Below are 19,351 nucleotides of genomic sequence, written 5' to 3'. Positions count from 1 at the left end.
AAATTCTTCTAATCTGTACCCAGGTAAAGAAATAAAACTTTATTCTTTCATAGCCCTTTTTCTATTCCCCTAAGTATCCACTATCCTGACTTTTAGAGTACAGATACTCCTCAACTTATGATGGGGGGTTACTTCCCAATAATCCTATTGCAAGTTTAAAATGTTGTTTAGTCAAAAATGCATTTAATACAGCTAACCCATTAAACACCATAGCTTAGTTTAGCCTACCTGAAACATGCTTAGAACACTTACATGAGCCTAAAGTTGGGCAAAACTAACACGAAGCCTATTTTATAATAAAGTGTTGAATATTCATGTAGTTTATTATGCATATCACTTTTGCACCATCTTAAAATAAAAAAGTTTTAAGTCAAGTCATTGTAAGTTGTGGATGGTCTGTAACACTCTTTTGCATTTCTTTATAGTTTTGTCACATGGGTGTGCATCCTTAGACACTATAGTTCATCTTGCTCATTAAAAGAAGTCTTAATTTTTTTTTATCTATTGGGTCCCTCCATTTTTTCTTTTTCTTCAATGTCTTTCTTCAAAAACCTGGGTTGTAGAATTGCCCACAATCTGGATTTTACTGATTGATTTCCTTAATCTAGTTCAGTATGTCCTGTGTATTTCTTGCAAATTGGCAGGTGGATCCAGAGGCTTGATCTTTCTCAGATTTGGTCACTTTGACAAGATCATACATGTCCATATGGTTGTCTCTGTTTTTGTGGTATTAGCAGCCCTGATGCTTACAATGCTAGATCTGTTAATTCATTCTTGGTTGGTTGCAAAATGGGGATACTCTATCATTCCTCTTTCATTTACTAATTAGAATACTTTTATAAAGAGATGGTTCCTTTATTGACTATTTAGTTATTCTGCTACAAATCATATAGAAAAGGCAGATTTATATAAATCAAGCATATATAAATGCTTGATTTACCCCACCTGATTTTTCAAAATTAATTTGAGAGAGAGAGAGAGAAGCATCAGTTTGATGTTTAACTTTTTTATTCATTCACTGGTTTTTGATTCTTGTACGTGCTCTGACCAGGATCAAACCTATACCTTGGTGTATTGGAACGATGGTCTAATCAACTGAGCTACCCAGCTAGAGCCCCACCTGATTTTTTTGAAACACTGATTTTTGTTTTACTAGGTTTCAGTTAAATTAATTGGTCTCCTTCCATCCTCCAAACTTGACTAATTGATTTCATTTGAAAAATGTCATTATAAACTGATAGATTTAAACCTATTTCACTTTCCATTTCTTGAATTATTATCTGTAGTGAAGGTCGTATTGTTTCATCTTTGAACTCCTTCCCTGTATTGTTTTGTGTAATGTTAAAAAATAAAGGTAGTTTCCCAGTGTGTTCCCCTCTCCAGATGTTATCTCTCTTTTTTTAAGGTTTTATTTATTTATTTATCTTTAGAGGGGAAGGAAAGAGGGAGAGAAACATCAATGTATGGTTGCCTTTTGTGCGCCCCTGCTGGGAGTTGGCCTGCAGGGAACTGGACTACAGCCCAGGCATGTGCCCTGACTGGGAATCGAACCTCGATCCTCTGGTTCGCAGGCCCGCGCTCAATCCACTGAGCTACACCAGCCAGGGCTCCAGATGTTATCTTGACATCTGTCTTTTTTCTCTGTTGTCTGTATTCTGCTCAATTTTTATTTCACTCCCAGTAGCTTTCCTCAGTGGGAGTGCTCTGTCCTCTAAGGGAGTCCTAGCTTATCAATCTCCAGAGTTTGTAAGAGCTGGATTGCTCTAACTTCTTTTAAACTTCTCTTCACGAACCCCTTGCACTTCTCTCAGAGAGGGTTCAGCTCTTCCTGGTTGTAACTGCCATTTTTAGTTTGGTTCACTGTTCTTTCCAGCGAGTACCTGTTTGGTTTTGTTTATGTTTTTTCCCCTTTCTGAGATCTGTCAGACACTCTGTTGCTTCTTCCTGTACAATTGTCATTGCCATGCAGATTTTGTATTGGGTGGTGGTTTGTCTGTACCTGCTTATATTTCGAAGTTATTGTAGCTATTCTTGTTGTGTAATTTTGTTTGAATGCTAAGCATGAGCTTAAAGTTATGCCTTCTAGTTGCTCTGTGTGGTGTAGTAATTCAGAGTGTTTAGAAAACTATGTTGTTCCTGCTATCCTACCCACCTCCCAGTTGTTTTTTAAAAAATGCATGTCTAATCTCTGTCAGTAGGTTTTTTCCTGTCTCCCTCCTTTTTTGAAGGGGCGGGCACTATGAATTTTCTTATAAGTTGGATATATTCATAAGTTATTTGAGCAGTTGAGAGTTTTAGAAATAGGAAAGTCAACAGTAATTTCAGAATATTTATTAAAATGTCTAATTTAAATATGTCTTGACAATTCATTGTATATTTTTAATTTTAATAGGTTTGCAGAATGGCTTCTGATTACTCAAGAACATGTGCTAGCCCAGACAGCATTCAGACTGGTGATGCTCCAATTGTCTCAGAGACCTGTGAGGTTTATGTTTGGGGAAGCAATAGCAGCCATCAGCTGGTAGAAGGCACACAGGAGAAAATATTACAGCCCAAACTGGCTCCCAGTTTCTCTGATGCTCAGACCGTGAGTTCTCTATATACCTCACAAGTTGGTAGATGACAGGGTTTGCTTTAAATAATGTTAAGAGTGTTTCTTAAATGAGTGAAGACTTTTGATTGTTTCTTATCCGTATGTCTCTATACTATACTTTGTCAGTTTTTTCATTTTAATAGAAAAAAATCTTTAGTCTCCTGTTTCTCTAACACTCTTTCCAAGTTTCAAAAAATTAAATTGGATCTGAATTTTTAAAAGAATTATGAATGGCAACATACTTACCATTATATTCAATACAAATGGTAAGTAAGACTAAATAAAAACTGGAATTTTCCCTTTACTGAATTGGCATTTTGTTTTCCTATTATGATTACATATTTTTTTACATTTGTAACTGCCTTTTAGCTAAGCTAGAACTTTCTATTTTAGTATTATTTTCGTTAAGACATTTAAAAAATGAATTTAGAATATACTATTGACCTTGCCATATGGACCAGGGAATTTACAGGAAAATTTTATTTTTTTTGCCCTTCAATTATAGGAGGAGGTTAAAACATTTTACTTTGTTGTTTCATTTCATCATGACCAGGTAAATAACCTGGAAAGACAGAATATGTATTAATTAGAGCTTCACAGTAAAGTCAACATGAAAAGGCCATTAGTAGTATTCTTAATTTTCTATTTACTTTTTAATCTCTGTGAAGATTCATGCCCCAGTTGGCTTTAAGAGACTTTTTTTGAGCCGTTTTTGGTAAAACCAGACTTAAATATTATATTTCGGTTCCAGCAGAAGCATTTTGTATTTGCAATTCTGTTTGTTTCCTTATAGATTGAAGCTGGACAATACTGCACTTTTGTCATTTCTACGGATGGCTCTGTCAGAGCTTGCGGTAAAGGCAGCTATGGGAGACTGGGCCTTGGAGATTCTAATAATCAGTCTACTTTAAAAAAGTTAACGTTTGAGCCTCACAGGTCCATTAAAAAGGTTTCATCTTCCAAAGGATCTGATGGTCACACTTTAGCTTTTACGACAGAAGGAGAAGTCTTCAGTTGGGGAGATGGTGATTATGGTAAACTGGGACATGGAAATAGTTCAACACAGAAATATCCCAAGCTTATTCAGGGCCCTCTTCAGGGAAAGGTATGTACTTTAGTTTTGAATTTAAAAATACTAATTAGATGCACTGGTGCTGTAATTGACAGTATCTTTCAGATTTTGATGTGTTCTTTCTGAAACTGCTCCCCTGAACCCCTTTGGCTCATTTTTTGTATAGCTCTTTCATGTTTTATAAAATTTTTTTACATACATTATTTCATTTTAATTCTTATAATAACCTTATTAAGGTAGTAATTTTCCCATTTCACAGGTAAGGAAACTGAGAATTATCCATTCCACCAGTACTTGTTTAGCACCTTCCCAGTTCCAGGCAGTGTTTTAGGCAAAACAGTGAACAAAACAGACATGATCCTTGCCCTTGTGGAGCTTTATCTTGGGGATAGGACAATAAGTAAACAAACAAAATAATTTGAAATAACAGTAAAGAAAAAATTGAGTAATGTAACAGATACTAATTTGGGTGAGGTGTGATATTAGATAATGAGGTCAGAGTTCTCTTGGAGGAAGTGGCATTTTAACAGAAACTTACACAAGGCAGTTAAAGTGGTTAAGTAACTTGCTGGAGGTCACATGCAAATAATGCTCACCATTAGAAACTAAACCTAGATATCCCCTTATTTCTATTTTACCTCTTTTTTAAAAAGTGAAGGTATTTCCCTAAAAATATATGCAATTATATAGGTTCCTCCATTTTAAGATTGTATTCTTTCCCTGGAGGTTTTCTTACATAGAAATCTTTTAGTGTTTAAATTTTAATTTTGTATCTGAATTACAAGTGGGACACTTTTCCTTCAAGGGAGGTTGTTTGACAAGGTAGCCTAATCCAATGAATTTTACATTGTTGTAACTTTCTTTTAACTTAGACATTAACCCCCAAGTAGCGAATTTTGGAACATTCCATTTGACAGCATCAGGGGATACTGTCCAAGATGTTGAATCTGAGGCTCTGAAGAACTTCAGATAAACACTATTTGGAGTTGTATTTTCCTAGTCTTTGTAGCACCTCCTTTTATTAGTTATTAGTGTAGATGGTTTTTTCTGTGTATCTTTTTTCAGTAGTCAGTGATTTGATCAGTGTTAAAAGTTATAAGTGGTTCCCAGATTGCATTGATACATACCCTTATTCCCCTCATTTTATTTTCTAACTGTAGCTACTTGAGGGTAAAGAGATAAGCTTATATACTGCTTAGATCTTTCTGCATTGGTAATAATCATGTGTTTTTGAGAGTTATTAGCCAGGATTGGATGTTTTATGTTAACATTATATTAAAAATTTTTTCATTGTTCCATCAGTGTTTAGTCCTCTCCAACTCTTTAAGTAAAGACTTGAGAAGTGATATAATATTCTTATAAGTGATTAGATTGATGTATGTGGTATTGGGGGAGTTGCTAGCATTTACACTGCCTTTGTGTGAATTGAATTAAGGAAAGGTGTCCTCTCCTCTGGGTGGAACCCAGGGTTCATGGCTTGGCAAATATAGAACATACACCCAGTTCTCTGAAATATAGAGCATAGGCTATGGTTCAGCATTTTTTTGACCCTTTAGCCAGGCACCCTTATCCTTAACCTCCACAACTATACAGGGCAATGCCTGGATGAGTTGTGAATATCAGTATCTCCAGAGTCTCTTTGTATAGGGTCAAATATGTATGTTTTAACAGCTTTGTGTTCATCAGATTCACTTTGTGTACAATGTAGGTAGTTGTTTGTGTGTCGGCTGGATACAGACATAGTGCTGCTGTCACAGAGGATGGTGAATTATACACGTGGGGTGAAGGAGACTTTGGAAGATTAGGTAAGATTTATTTAAAAATTGAAATTTTTCTCACAGAAAAATGATGGTGGTTAGTGAGAAACGAGGAGACTAGAATTAGGTCAAAGATTGTCATTTATTTTGTTAGTTTTAAGTTCAGAGGAAGGCAAGTTTATATATATATAGAATACCTAGATTCTGGTGCTGAAATTTAAAATGTAATTAAATCCAGCAAGTGTGTACTATGAGCAGGCACTGCATGATTTCATGGGTAAGAAAGATACCATGTGATCCTGATGTGTGTAATCTAGGGGGTTAGGATAACAAATCAATATGAGTGTGATCCTAGACAACATTAGATAAGTGTTCTGGGAGGAGCATAAATAGAACATCCTAATGATTCATTGGAGGGATTGGGTGACTCAGTTTGGGAGTAGCCAAGAAGATTGGGTAAGAAGATGTTAGAAATGACTGTTTTTTATATTAACTGCACTTAAAAATACCTCAACTCTGCCCTGGCTGGTGTGGCTCAATGGATTGAGTGCTGGCCTATGAACTGAAAGGTCACCAGTTCAATTCTCAGTCAGGGCACAAGCCTGGGTTGCAGGTTGGATCCCTGATTGGGGATGTTGCAAGAGGCAACCAATTTATGTTTCTCTTGCACATCAGTGTTTCTTTCCCTCTCTTTCTCTCTTCCTTCTCCTCTCTCTAAAAACAAATAAATAAAATCTTTAAAAAAACACCTCAATTCTATTATTAACAGGTAATGTTTATTTCACCTGTGAAGTAATGACCTAAAGAAAAAGAGTTAACATTATTTCTTTTTTGTTTTACCAAGGTCACGGTGACAGTAACAGCCGTAACATTCCAACATTAGTAAAAGACATTAGCAATGTAGGAGAGGTTTCTTGTGGCAGTTCACATACTATTGCTTTATCTAAAGATGGGAGAACTGTGTGGTCTTTTGGAGGAGGAGACAATGGTATGTAAAAAATTCTTGACTGGCTTGGCCTTTTTTTTCTTGAGCTTCTTAAAAAATTATTGTTTAATTATACATGCTTTTTGTAGAGAAACCCAAATACTGATGACAGAAATTTAAAAAACTGAAATTATTTCTATAACCATTGTTAAAACATCTAAATAGTATCTGTGCATTTATACAAATTTGTACATACTATATATTTTTACATAGATATCTTTTACAAACCAAAGCAGCAGTCCTATATTTACCACAGGTACTATTTTATAACCTGCTGGTTTTTATCTGACAGTATTTTATGAATATCTTTCCTTGTCAGTAAGCATGGCTCTACAGTTTTTTTAAATACTTTTTTAAAAAAATATTCTTTTATACGATTGTAACACAACTTATAAAACTTGTTTATTATTGAGCATCTAGAGGGTTTCCAATTTTTTTCAGTATTAAAAACAATACAGTGAATGATGAAATCTTTGTCTGCTTTACTTAATTCCCTCCTACCAGCAATATGTTCACTTCCCCATATTATTCAATGACACTGGGTATTAAAATGAAGATAATGTAAAAAATAAATTCAGTAGTGAAAATGGTGTCATTAATTTGTATTTCTTTGATTCTTAGTAAGGTAGAAGTTATATGTTGGCCATTTGTTTTTCTTATTTAGTGATTTGTCAAGATTTCTATTTCATGAACTATTAAATCTTTCCAAAAATTAAAAGCAATTATATTCATATGTACTCTAATATAGAACCTATTTATTATATCAGCAAATTTCACATTAAAGGAAAGACAGAAGAATGATTTTCCATTATCTCTCTTAAGGTGATTTAAATTGTAAGAATAGAGGTTGTTTAAAACAAGTAAATTGTTTAACCTGAATGCGTTTGTTTTATAGGCAAACTTGGCCATGGTGATACCAACAGAGTGTATAAACCTAAAGTCATTGAAGCTTTACAAGGAATGTTTATACGGAAAGTTTGTGCTGGGAGCCAGTCTTCACTTTCTTTGACATCAACAGGGCAGGTAGGACTAGTGCAGGTGTGTCCAACGCACTTTCACGGGGGCCACATCAGCCTCCCGGTTGCCTTCAAAGGGCCGAATATAATTTTAGGACTGTATAAATGTAACTACTCCTTAACTAGGGGCAAGGAGCTTGGCGCTGCTGGGTAGAAACAAGGTGCTGGGTGGAATAAAACAAGATGGGGAGCTGGGTTTGTCCTGTGGGACTTGCCATTTGTTTGCCATTTGTGGACTAAGGGATCAGATGAGTATAAAGACTCAGAGTATTTCCTAGGACTAGATGACTAAAGAGTAATAATTTTATTTAAATTTTAAAGTTAAAAATACATTAAAAATACATTTTCTCCTGTTTGAAGAAGTGCAGTCTCTGAGAAGGAACCAAGTTTTCTTTTTTTTTTTAAAAAAATATTTTATTTATTTATTTTTAGAGGGGAAGGGAAGGAGAGAGGAAGAGAAACATCAATGTATGGTTGCTTCTCATGCATCCCCTGCTGGGAACTGGCCTGCAACCCAGGCATGTGCCCTGACTGGGAATCAAACTGTGATCATCTGGTTCGCAGGCCTGTGCTCAATCCACTGAGCTATACCAGCCAGGGCTGGAACCAAGTTTTCTGACCTAGCCTGTGTGACCCAGATAAACGTGCTCTCAACCCCCTGTACTTTGTATTATGATGACTTTACGAAACCTTTTAACACTAAGCATCCATTCAGTTTTTTCTTTAGAATCATGGGTACTTGGGTCAAGCGAGGCTAGATCTTGCTGGAACCAGTGATATGAACTAACAAGGCAAGAAGGTGATCAAAAGCGAGAATAAGGAGAACATTTCCGTATGGAAAGGGATCTCTGAGAGTGCTCCGTGTTTCTGAGAAAGGGCTGGTCAGATCTTCATAATCTCTTTATAAACTTTGAACTTACACATGCACATCTTGACTTGTTTGTTGGTGAGGGAGTGGGTCTTGTGGTGGTGGTAGACTGACAACAGTGTCTCCCTTACACCCGTCAGCAGTGATAGTGAGAAAGGGAGCTGACCACTTTCTGTCACGTAGAGGAATTACCAGGCAGTGGTGTAACAAATGTTTTCTAACTACAAGCAGATGAGTAGCAAAGCTAAAATTAGCATATAATTTAATTATTTTTGAGAGACTGGAATGCCTTGTGTCCTAACAAATCTACCTCAAACTGTTTATGACCTTGTATTTCACTACATTAGTCATTTGTTACAATGCTGGTAGTTGCCTTAAGACTCCAAACTTCTCTTTTACAACTTTCTCACTGTGGGTTTTGTGCTAGGAATCCATGAATTGAAGCCAAAATATGTTCATTTATTTGTTGTATAGCCACAGGCAAGTTACAGCATCATGAACATCATGAACTTCTGTAAGAGAGGGGTAATAATTTCTGCTTTGCTTACAAATGACCATAGAAGATAATTATTTGAATTGGAAGTTTTTATGAAATTTGAAATACTGTTCAATTATTAGTTGCTAATAATATAATAATAGTGATAAATTCATTACATTAAATTCCAAAGAAACATAAATTATTTGCTTTATGGAATAGATGTACCAGGAGTGCACTAAGTTATGTGAAATCAGCTATATATACTGAGAAAAAAATAAAGTAAGAGAGGGAAACATTTTTAAATGGTAAAGTTAGTTCTGTTTACCATTATATTTCTTGCTGAGCATCTAATGAAGATCAATATCTCTTTTTCCCTTGGTTTACTTCAGTCCCTCAGGCCTTTTCAGTGCTAACTCATTACTATATTAAGTGTGATTCTTATGTTAAAAAATACGGTATGTATTTTTTTAATATAACAAGGCCCCTAAATACGAGCCAAATATTTCTTCATCTTGTGTTTAACCAAAGCAGTACTGCAATAGCAAAACTTAGCTATGTGGGTCTTAATTAGTGATAGTAGTACTATGTTGTACTTGAATGACTTAGAATAGAATTTTCAATGATATTGATTATGTATTTTTTCACCTTATTTGCCTTTAATACCTAACCCCTCTTAACATGTGCCTTCCTGGTACTGGCATTCTATATTTGTCTTAAGTTCTCTGACAACTGGTACAAGTACTTGCTCTTCATTTTTGTTGAAGAGGTTTAATATCTCAGTAGTCTTTCCTGAAGTCATTGCAAGACAAAAAAAAAAATTCCCAAACTTGATAGCATAAGGATAAGAATCTATATATTACCAAAACCCACCGAAGGAAAAAAAGTCTTTCAATTTGCTGATTTTAGGTTGCAAAATTGGCAGTCATTTATTCTTTTATACTTCCCTTTTCTTCACCTTGTCATTCTCTCAAGCATCCTAAATCAGTGGATTGTTGTTTTAGTATTAATTAGTCAAAAATGAAGATGTATGAGGAGAACTGTCTAGACTACTGCTTCACAAGGTCCCTTTGTAAGTGGTAATTAAAATTGTAACAACGAGGTAAGATAGTTTTCAACTAAGTCATAAATGTCAGTTTTTTGATTTATGTAATTTATTATATATGATTGTACCTTGGTCTAATCAACCAGAAATATTTGTTGAGACCTGTGGAGTGACAAACATGTAAAGGAGAAGTTTTAAGATAGCAGCAGTATTTCTAAGCTGCTAAGATTGGGCAAATGTAATATAATACAATTAGTAACTTTCACAGAATCTCTCATAAGATCCTTCTGCTTTTTACTGTGACATATTATTTTTGTTTCAGTTCAGGTATTTTTGTCTGCCTGTTCAATGAACTTTTAAAAATGGCAAAATATTCACTAAGAACATCTTTAAATTAATCAAGACAGTAAATATTGTTTTTAACAATAAAAAGATATTGCTTAGTATTAACCCACACTGTTATTTATGATATTTACTCCTGATATCTCAGAATATTATGTGTAATGTATTTGTTTCAGGTCTATGCTTGGGGCTGTGGAGCTTGTCTAGGTTGTGGTTCTTCAGAAGCTACTGCTTTGAGGCCCAAGCTTATTGAAGAACTGGCCGCCACCAGAATAGTTGATATTTCTATTGGAGACAGTCATTGTCTGGCACTTTCTCATGGTAAAACCATTTGTTTTTTAAAAATAGTACTAACTGTCATCTTCCACACATATTACATTTAAATTGGGCTTTTTTGTTGTTCTTTGTGTTTTGTTTTTAGATAATGAAGTTTATGCCTGGGGAAATAACTCAATGGGGCAGTGTGGCCAAGGAAATTCCACAGGTCCTATTACTAAACCAAAGAAAGTGAGTGGCTTAGATGGCATAGCTATTCAGCAGATCTCTGCTGGAACATCACATAGTCTGGCGTGGACTGCTCTTCCTAGGGACAGGTGAGCGTGCCCACATTTAAAAGTTCTTATACTTTAGTGCCAGTAGAAACATCAGTAAAAACAGAAATAACAGCGCTTTGTTTATAAAATGCCCTCCTGGACATTTTTAGGTTTTTTTTTGTTTTATTTTTTTTACTATCATAGAATTGACATCTAGATATCTTTCAGTTTGAGTGTTGAAGTTAGATATGTTTTAAAAGCATGAAGTTATCCCCTGTATTTAAAGTCTTTTTAAAATTTGTCTCCTAAACATTTTGAATTCCTTCTCTGTGTCCAGATACTGAGTTTAAAAACTAAATGTCTACATATCAAGAGGAAGTTAAAATAATCAAAATCAGAACTGGCTTTATTGATTTAAACAGTTGATTTGCCTTTGTGTCCTTTATCTGGTTGGTTGTTTGGAAAAAAGCAGTCACCAGATTTTTACATGAAAGGAAGTTACTTTTTGCAGAAATTTAGCTTCTTCCTAAAGTGATAATTATATTTATTTAGATAATCAGGTAAGTGATTTTTAGCCTACATTAGGAGATTGAATTTTAAGGGATTTAGGGGTTGTTTCACATACTTCAGATGCATGTGGGCTAATTTACAATTTAGAATGTATTATACAGTTGACCCGTGAACAGCATCAATTTGAACTGGTTCACGTATACATAAATCAGTTTTTTCCAATAAATAATACAGTCGCCCCTCCATATCGGTGGGTTTGGCATCTGTAGAGTCAACCAACTGTGGTTAGAAAACAGTGTGTATTTTTTAATCTGTGTCTGGAAATCTGTGGAAGTTGGAGGCCCAACTCTATACCCTTTTCTCTGCCATTTTATATAAGGGACATGAGCATCCATGGACCTTGGTATCCACAAGGAGGGGGTGTCCTTGAACCAATTCCTTGCAGATACCAAGGTACAACCACAGTTAAGTTTTTGGGGATTCAAAAGATAAACATGACTTTTTGTTCTAAGGGTCAGCACCAGTAATCCCCACATTGTTAAAGGGGCAACTGTGTTTGGATTTTAGAGCTTTGATTCAGATGGGGTTTATTATGACATTCTAACCAATTAAAAACATTTATAGATAATTACTCTCCAAAATAAAAGCCAAAAATATAATAAACTGAATAGGAATAATTTGCTATTAGTATTAACTGTGTAACGTCCCACTTTATATGTAGATAGTTGGTTTCCAAGATCTTGAAAATCTTCACAAGAGTTTTCAGGAGTTTTTCTTTTAGTAGATGTCAGTATATCATTGTATAGAGTCAGGCTACTTTTCTTAAAATAAAATATACATTTTAATAGCCCCTTAGATTGAGAAGGGGCTATAATAGAAAATGTGTCTCAGCCCTCTGTATTCAGGTGAGCCAATATTCCAAACCTTCCAAAGTAGGTGGTAGTTATGTTTTCTTCTTGAAGAACTCCGGGAGTGGCAAATTCGTGGTTTTCCTCAGTAGCTAAAATGAAGGGTTTTATCACCTTTATAATCAAGAAGGTCTTCTGTGTATCTTGTTGAAATCTTTCAGCTTTAGTAATGGTTTGGTTTTTGTTTTAGATCATGTGTAAACATTTTATGTTGAGGCTCTTCCATGCTTACTCTTATGCTTTTTCTAGACAAGTTGTTGCATGGCACCGGCCTTATTGTGTCGATCTTGAAGAGAGTACCTTCTCACACCTGCGCTCTTTTCTTGAGAGATACTGTGATAAAATAAACAGTGAGATACCCCCACTCCCTTTCCCCTCATCAAGGTATGTTGTGTGTACATATATATTTGTGTGTGTACATCTATTAATTACTCATTTTGAGTTTTGACTTACTATTCTTTTTTGCTCAATTTCCCCCTCAATTATATGAAACTTCTTTATAATCTAAAAAGAGCTAAACTTAGGTACTTGTTGATAATAAGCTTTCTGGAGAGTTTTCCATAATTTCATGAATTATGTTTTAAAAATTACTGTTGGTCATAATTTGGTAAGAATTTTTAAAGAGAAAAAAATGTTACCCAAACTGGAAAGCACGTGCTCATTTATGTTCCAAAAGTTCACAACAGTTTATTTGGTTTCAGGGAACACCACAATTTCCTCAAGCTGTGCCTGAAGCTGCTTTCAAATCACCTTGCTCTCGCACTTGCCGGAGGGGTGGCTACCAGCATTCTAGGGAGACAGGCAGGTCCACTTCGAAATTTGCTCTTCAGACTGATGGACTCAACTGTCCCAGATGAAATCCAAGAGGTAAGAGTGTAGGACTCAAGAATCTGTACCTCAAGGCACATCTTTCTTTGAGGTTGTAACTTGTAAAGCCAGCTACAACTTAGAACACTTCATCTGGATGCTGTGTCCCGTACTCCTGTTTTCTTGGTGAGAACAAATGTTTTCGGTTAATCATTCCTTTAAAATAAAGGTCAAATGTCACCTCTGAGAAACCTTTTCATTCCCTGCTCTTCTGCTAGGTTAGGTTCTCTTGTATATGTTCTCATTGTATCACATTGTATTAAAGTTGTCTTTATAAACACTTCTTGTGTTTTTCTATCAGAAGATAAATTTATGAGGACAAGGACCTAGTTTTATTTTTTTATTATGACAAAAAATATACAGCATAAAATTTACCGTATGAACTACTTTTAGTGTACAGTTCAGTGGCATTAAATGCATTCATAATGTTGTACAGTCATTACTACCATCCATCTCCTTAACTCTTTTCTCTTATAAAATTGAAATCTATAACTGTGTTTAGTAACTCCCCATTTTCACCTCCCTCTAGCTTTAGCAACCACCATTCTACTTTCTGTCTCTGTGATTTTGACACTCTGTGTTGTATAAATGGAATTATAAACTGTTTCTTTTCATGACTAGCCTGTTTCACTTATCATAGTGTCCTCAAGGTTCATCCATGTTGTAGCATATGGCAATATTTCCTTCTTTTTTAAGGCTGGATAATCTGTTGTATGTATGTATATATTACATTTTGCTCACCCATTCATCCGACATCATTATGACCTTGGATTAGGCACTGATTTCTTAGGTATGACTACCAAAGCATAAGCAGCCAAAGAAGAAAAGGTAAATTGGAGTTCATCAAAATTAAAAACATTTATGCCTCAAAGGACATGATCAAGAAAATCAAAATACAGTTCACAGAATAGTTTCCATCTCCCATTTTGTGAACGGGAGAAATATTTGTAAATATTTGTAAATCATATGTCAATAAGCTTCTAGTTTCCAGAATATATAAAGGATTCTTACAACTCAGTAATAAGAAAGACAACTCAATTAGAAAATGAAAATAGAATCTGAGTAGACATGTCTCCAAAGAAGATATACAAATGACCAATAAACATATGAAAAAATGTTCTACATCATGAGTCATTAGGGAAATGGGAATCTATACCACATGAGATACTGCTTCATCCTACTAGATGGCTATAATAAAAAAGACTGACACTGACAAGTGTTGGTGAGGATGTAGAGAAATTGGAACCCTCATGTATTGCTGGTGTGAATGTAAAATGGTGAAGCTGCTTTGGAAAATAGGCAGTTCCTTAAGTATTTAAACATAGAGTTACTATATAATGCAGCCATTCCACACCTAGATTTGTACCCAAGGAATTGAAAACATGTCCATGCAAAAATGTGTACATGAATGTTTATAACAGTGTTATTGATAATAGCCAAAAAGTGGAAGTAAACAAATGTCTGTCAGTGGTGGATGAACAAAATCTAGTATGTCTATACAATGTAATATTACTCAGCCATAGAAAGGAATGAAGCACTGACACATGCTACAACATAGCTGAACCTAGTACACATTATGCTAAGTGAAAGAAGCCATACACAGAGGCCACATATTATATTATTCCGTATATATGAAATATTCATAGTAGGCAAATCCATAGAGACAAAAAATAGATTACCGTATGTTGCTGTGTATGATGTGCACCTTTTTTTGGATGGGGGCCCAAATGCTTGAGGGAAAAATAAGGATGCACATTATACATGGATATCACGATTGCACACCATGGTATAATCCATATGTGATGCGCACAAGAACGTGGGTATGCATTATACATGGGAGTGCATTGTACATGGCAAAATACGGTAGTTGGTTGCCAGGGACTTGAGGGGAGGCAGAGATGGAAAGTGACTACTAATGGGTACAGAGTTTCCTTTTGGGGGTAATAAAAAATGTTCTAAGGTTAGATGTGATGGTTGCAATATTGTATACCCCAAGGTATACAATCCTGAATATACTAGAAACCACTGAATTTTATACTTTCAAAAGGTAAAGTTTATGACATGTGACTTACATGTCAATTTTAAAAAAGCAAAAAAGATACGGTGACTTTTCTGGTACAGGGGCATGTCTGTGGGACGCAGGCAGGAAGAGTATTAATATTAACCTGGCGATAAATGGGAACTTTGAGGATTTAATATTCAGCAATGAGGTAGCAAAATATTTTTTTAAAGGTTGAAAAGTACTGAATAAAGTAAGAAAAGTAAACTTAAAAATTATCTTTAGAATTGTTTGTTTATTCCTTGAGTGTCCTTGGTAGCTACTCTGTCTTAGGAGGGTCCCTAGGAGATGAATTCTCCTAGGATGTGTATTAAAGTTGTTTCTGTTGAGGGCTATTTTTGTTCCTTGTTCCTTATCCCTGAAACTTCTAGTAATTTATTTGTTTGCAGTAATCACTGTTGCTGTGTTTTGTTTCCTTCTTTTTTAGTGCTTTATTTTGAGCCAATTGTAAAGTTAAGGGAAAGCTATGTAAATAATAGAGTTTTCATGTATCTATCACCCAAATTCCCCTGGTACTAATGTCTTACATAATCACAGTACAATTAATGAAACCAAGGAGTTAACATTGGTTTAATACTATTAATTAAGCTAAAAACCTTATTAGAAATTATATCAGTTTTCCACTAATGTCCTTGTCCTTTTGCAGGATACTGTTCAGGATTCCGTATTACATTTAATCATTGTTTCTCCTTAGTGTCCTGCACACTATAACAGTTCCTCATTCTTTCCTTGCCTTCCCTTGATCTGGATACTTCATGAGTTCTAGTCATTTTTTAAAATTGGACATCTCTGTTATTTCTCATGATTGGACAGAAGTTACACATAGTTGGCAAGAATACCACAGGAATGATGTACATCATAACGTGGGATTCATGATATTGATGTGTTTTATACTGGAGATTTTAACCTTGCTTGCTTGGTTAAGGTGGTGTCTGCCAAATTTCAACACCCATCAGTACTTAGAAAATAAATTCTTTGAGAATACACTCACACTTAAGTAGTTTGAAAATTGAATCTTTATGAATCTCTGAGGCATAGAATTTTAAATTGGAAATCATTTTTTCATAAGAATTGTGAAGTCATTGCCTTCTAGTTTTCGATGTTGTTACTCAGAAAATCAATGCTATGCAGATTTTTGATACTTTGTTTGGAAGTATGTTTTTCTTTCCAGGCATCTAGCAAGTTCTACATGTCCTTTGTGTTCTCACACTTGAAAATAATATGAACTGATGTGGGTCTCATTTTATCCATTGTGATGCATACTTGGGTGAACAGCTTTTAACTTGGAAACCCATAGCCTTCAGTTTTAAGAAATTACCTTGAAGTGTATTGTTATTTCCTCTTCATTGTTTTCTGTGTGTTCTCTTTCTCTGTAATTCATTGTTATCGGGATTCTAGACCTCCTGCACCAGGACTCTTATTTTTTCTTGTTTTCTTTCCTGCTTTCCACTTTCTCTTCTGTGAGAAATATAATTTTATATTCTAACCCTTCTATTGATGTTCTTTGTTTTTTTCTATCATATTTTTTAATTTATATAAAAAGAGCTCTTAATCTTTGAGTGTGTCTTTTCTCTAGTCCAAGGCCCACGTTTTACTGCTAAAGAAGCTATGACCCAGGCCCTGGCTGGTGTAGCTCAGTGGATTGAGCGCAGGCCTGCGAACCACAATTGCGGTTCGATTCCCAGTCAGGGCACATGCCTTGGTTGCAGGCTAGTTCCCAGCAGGGCACTTATGAGAGGCAACCACACATTGATATTTCTCTCTCTCTCTCCTTCCCTTCCTCTCTAAAGATAAATAAATTTTAAAAAATCTTTAAAAAAAAAAAGAAGCTATGACCCAGAGAAGTTATGGGTCATAGATAATGCAGCTACACTGTATGCTGTTCCCACTACCTGGACTTCTGTTTGGCTAAGTCCTGCTCATTTTTAGTTCTTAAATGCCTAATCCTCAGGGAGACCTGTGAGCTCATAGGCCATGTGTGCTCTTTCAAGCCTACACTTCCATTTACTTTTCCTGTGTGACTTCTTTCACACTCACAGTTACTTGCTCGGGGTCTCTCTCACTAGACTGTCTACTCATGAATGCAGGGCTTTTGTCTGTCTTGTTCATTTCTTCATGCACAGTACTTTTTAGGACCAATGCTGTAGATTCAACACTCAATATTTGTTGAGTGATGATTATCTATTTAGTAGCAAATCCAAAATATGCATTCTGGTATTCTTAAAAACATCTAAAGAAGGACTTGTGTGTTTTTTTTCCACATGTTACCTTTATTTAAACTTCCATGATCCACCTTCTTTAGACTTCCAGGATTCTAATAGTCAATGGAGTCAGGTTATTAAGTTATCTTTTTATTTATTAAAAACATAAGAACCAGGCCAATAAATCCAGTTCTCTTTTTTGATATTAGGTGGTAATTGAAACTCTGTCAGTGGGAGCAACCATGCTGTTACCTCCATTAAGAGAACGTATGGAATTACTTCATTCTCTTTTACCCCAAGGACCTGATAGATGGGAAAGCTTATCTAAAGGACAGGTGAGCCTTTGCGTGGTATCTAAGTAATCCAGTAATATAAAAAAAAAAAGACAAGAAAATAAAGGTAACTGATTGTCCAGTGCTTATAAAATGATACTTAACTTGATGGTTCTGGTAAATCCTAGTATTTAATGTTTTCTGCTGGAGGAGTTCCCAAATTTCTAATGAAGGTGAAGTAAGTGATAATTTATTAAATGATAATTTATTAGGCAGTTTTAAAAATCATGACTAATTTTTTTAGTGTTGCTTTCACTGTCAAACCAGAGATGTTTTAGTTTATTTGTAGTGTACTGAGTTGAAATCAAGGGCATGCACTATTATTGGTTTCATGCCCAGAACTTTGTTTGAAATTACTTATATAAAATTTAAAAGAAGGTGACTATTACAAAAAAGTATTTGATGACATGAGTATGCTTATTTTCATTTTTAATATCTTCTGTGTATTAAGGTAAGTACATTTTGTTTAATCAAGTAGACCAGTCAATCATAGAGTTACAGATTTGAGGGAAGAAGTGGTACGTACTCATGATATAATCACAGATGCCTTGCAGTGAGTCTTTTGCATTTGTTTATATTTCAGTGATTTGTTTTAAACGTTAGAATAAGTAGTTTCATTGGTAATTCTATAGAAGAATGTGTAGTATAATTTATTTGTTGACATTCCCTACTCTTTACTTACAGTAGTAAAATCATCATGCAGAGTGTGCCATTTTAGTTTAGTTTTAGGTATTATAATAAAGGCTGGAATAAAACCATAAGTAGCATTTTCCCAAATGGTATTAATGGGATAAGTTTTCTTTTGATTACATAGTTGCTAAAAGATTATTGTTAATTGGGATATGAAGTGAATTAGTTAGCATTATTAATACAGCGTTTTTGGGAGATCCTCTTTTTCCCTTTTTACTGCATTTTAACCTAATCCTATTTTATCAAGGGAATTTTTTATTTTTTTATTTTTTTAGAGAATGCAACTGGATATCATTCTGACAAGTTTGCAAGATCATACCCATGTAGCCTCCCTACTTGGCTATAGCTCACCCTCTGATGTGGCTGACCTCTCTTCTGTGTGTACGGGCTACGGAAGCCTGTCAGATCAACCTTACAGCACTCAGAGCTGCCATCCAGACACCCATCTGGCTGAAATTTTGATGAAGACTCTCTTAAGAAATTTAGGATTTTATACAGTAAGTTGTTCTTTTTCTTCGTGGTAAAAAAAAAAGAGAGCCCTATTTTTATTTTTTTATTTATTTGAGTGGGAAGGTATCACTACCTCATGTCAGAATATTTTGACATTTAAACAGTAATGAAATAAATCAAACTCAAGACTCCACTTCCCCACAGCAGGAAAACATGTCAGATCTGAAATATTGTGCGTGCCTATGACCTATTAAGAATTCTAAAGAGAATTATTTTAGAATTTTAGCAAACTTTTTATGTTAATGTACACAAATAAACATACAAATAGTCAACAACATTTTGTAAGAGAAGAATAATGAGGGATGGGTATAATAAGGATTAACCTTACCAGAAAGTAATCTTACAATTAAATGTGGTTGGTACTAAGAATAAACTAGTCAACGGGGGAGAAGTCATTGGGCACGTAAGCTTTCCCTGTGTTAGGGTGCCATTGATTCTTACTCTGAAGTGGTTTTTAGATCCATGTCTTTTTTTATTTTAATTTTTATGGGTTCTAACTCAGGCCATCATGACTTAATACTGGTAGCAGTGTTATTAGCTATTAGTACTAATAACAGTGTTGTTAGCTAATAGCAGTTTCACTGTGGC

The 19,351-nt window shown here is 35.0% G+C and overlaps 1 protein-coding gene across 9 annotated transcripts in view; it reads left to right on the top strand.

Moving 5' to 3' along the window:
• HERC1 (HECT and RLD domain containing E3 ubiquitin protein ligase family member 1) overlaps nucleotides 1-19,351 on the top strand; it is a 187,733-nt gene that overhangs the window by 55,466 nt on the left and 112,916 nt on the right. For all 9 annotated transcript variants that reach the window (XM_037054088.1, XM_037054086.1, XM_037054083.1 and 6 more), the window contains 11 exons: nucleotides 2,393-2,587; nucleotides 3,387-3,698; nucleotides 5,374-5,470; nucleotides 6,267-6,410; nucleotides 7,303-7,430; nucleotides 10,330-10,474; nucleotides 10,575-10,746; nucleotides 12,354-12,488; nucleotides 12,806-12,971; nucleotides 17,441-17,566; nucleotides 18,529-18,750. In XM_037054088.1, coding sequence (XP_036909983.1) covers nucleotides 2,393-2,587; nucleotides 3,387-3,698; nucleotides 5,374-5,470; nucleotides 6,267-6,410; nucleotides 7,303-7,430; nucleotides 10,330-10,474; nucleotides 10,575-10,746; nucleotides 12,354-12,488; nucleotides 12,806-12,971; nucleotides 17,441-17,566; nucleotides 18,529-18,750 — 1,842 coding nt within the window. The remainder of the gene's footprint in view (nucleotides 1-2,392; nucleotides 2,588-3,386; nucleotides 3,699-5,373; nucleotides 5,471-6,266; nucleotides 6,411-7,302; nucleotides 7,431-10,329; nucleotides 10,475-10,574; nucleotides 10,747-12,353; nucleotides 12,489-12,805; nucleotides 12,972-17,440; nucleotides 17,567-18,528; nucleotides 18,751-19,351) is intronic.

This window comes from Sturnira hondurensis, unplaced genomic scaffold, assembly GCF_014824575.4.
Source record: "Sturnira hondurensis isolate 20B ecotype Veracruz unplaced genomic scaffold, ASM1482457v3 Scaffold0008196, whole genome shotgun sequence".
Lineage (NCBI taxonomy): Eukaryota > Metazoa > Chordata > Mammalia > Chiroptera > Phyllostomidae > Sturnira > Sturnira hondurensis.
Note: the sequence above shows the minus strand (reverse complement) of the source record. Positions and strands in the feature narration are given on the sequence as shown.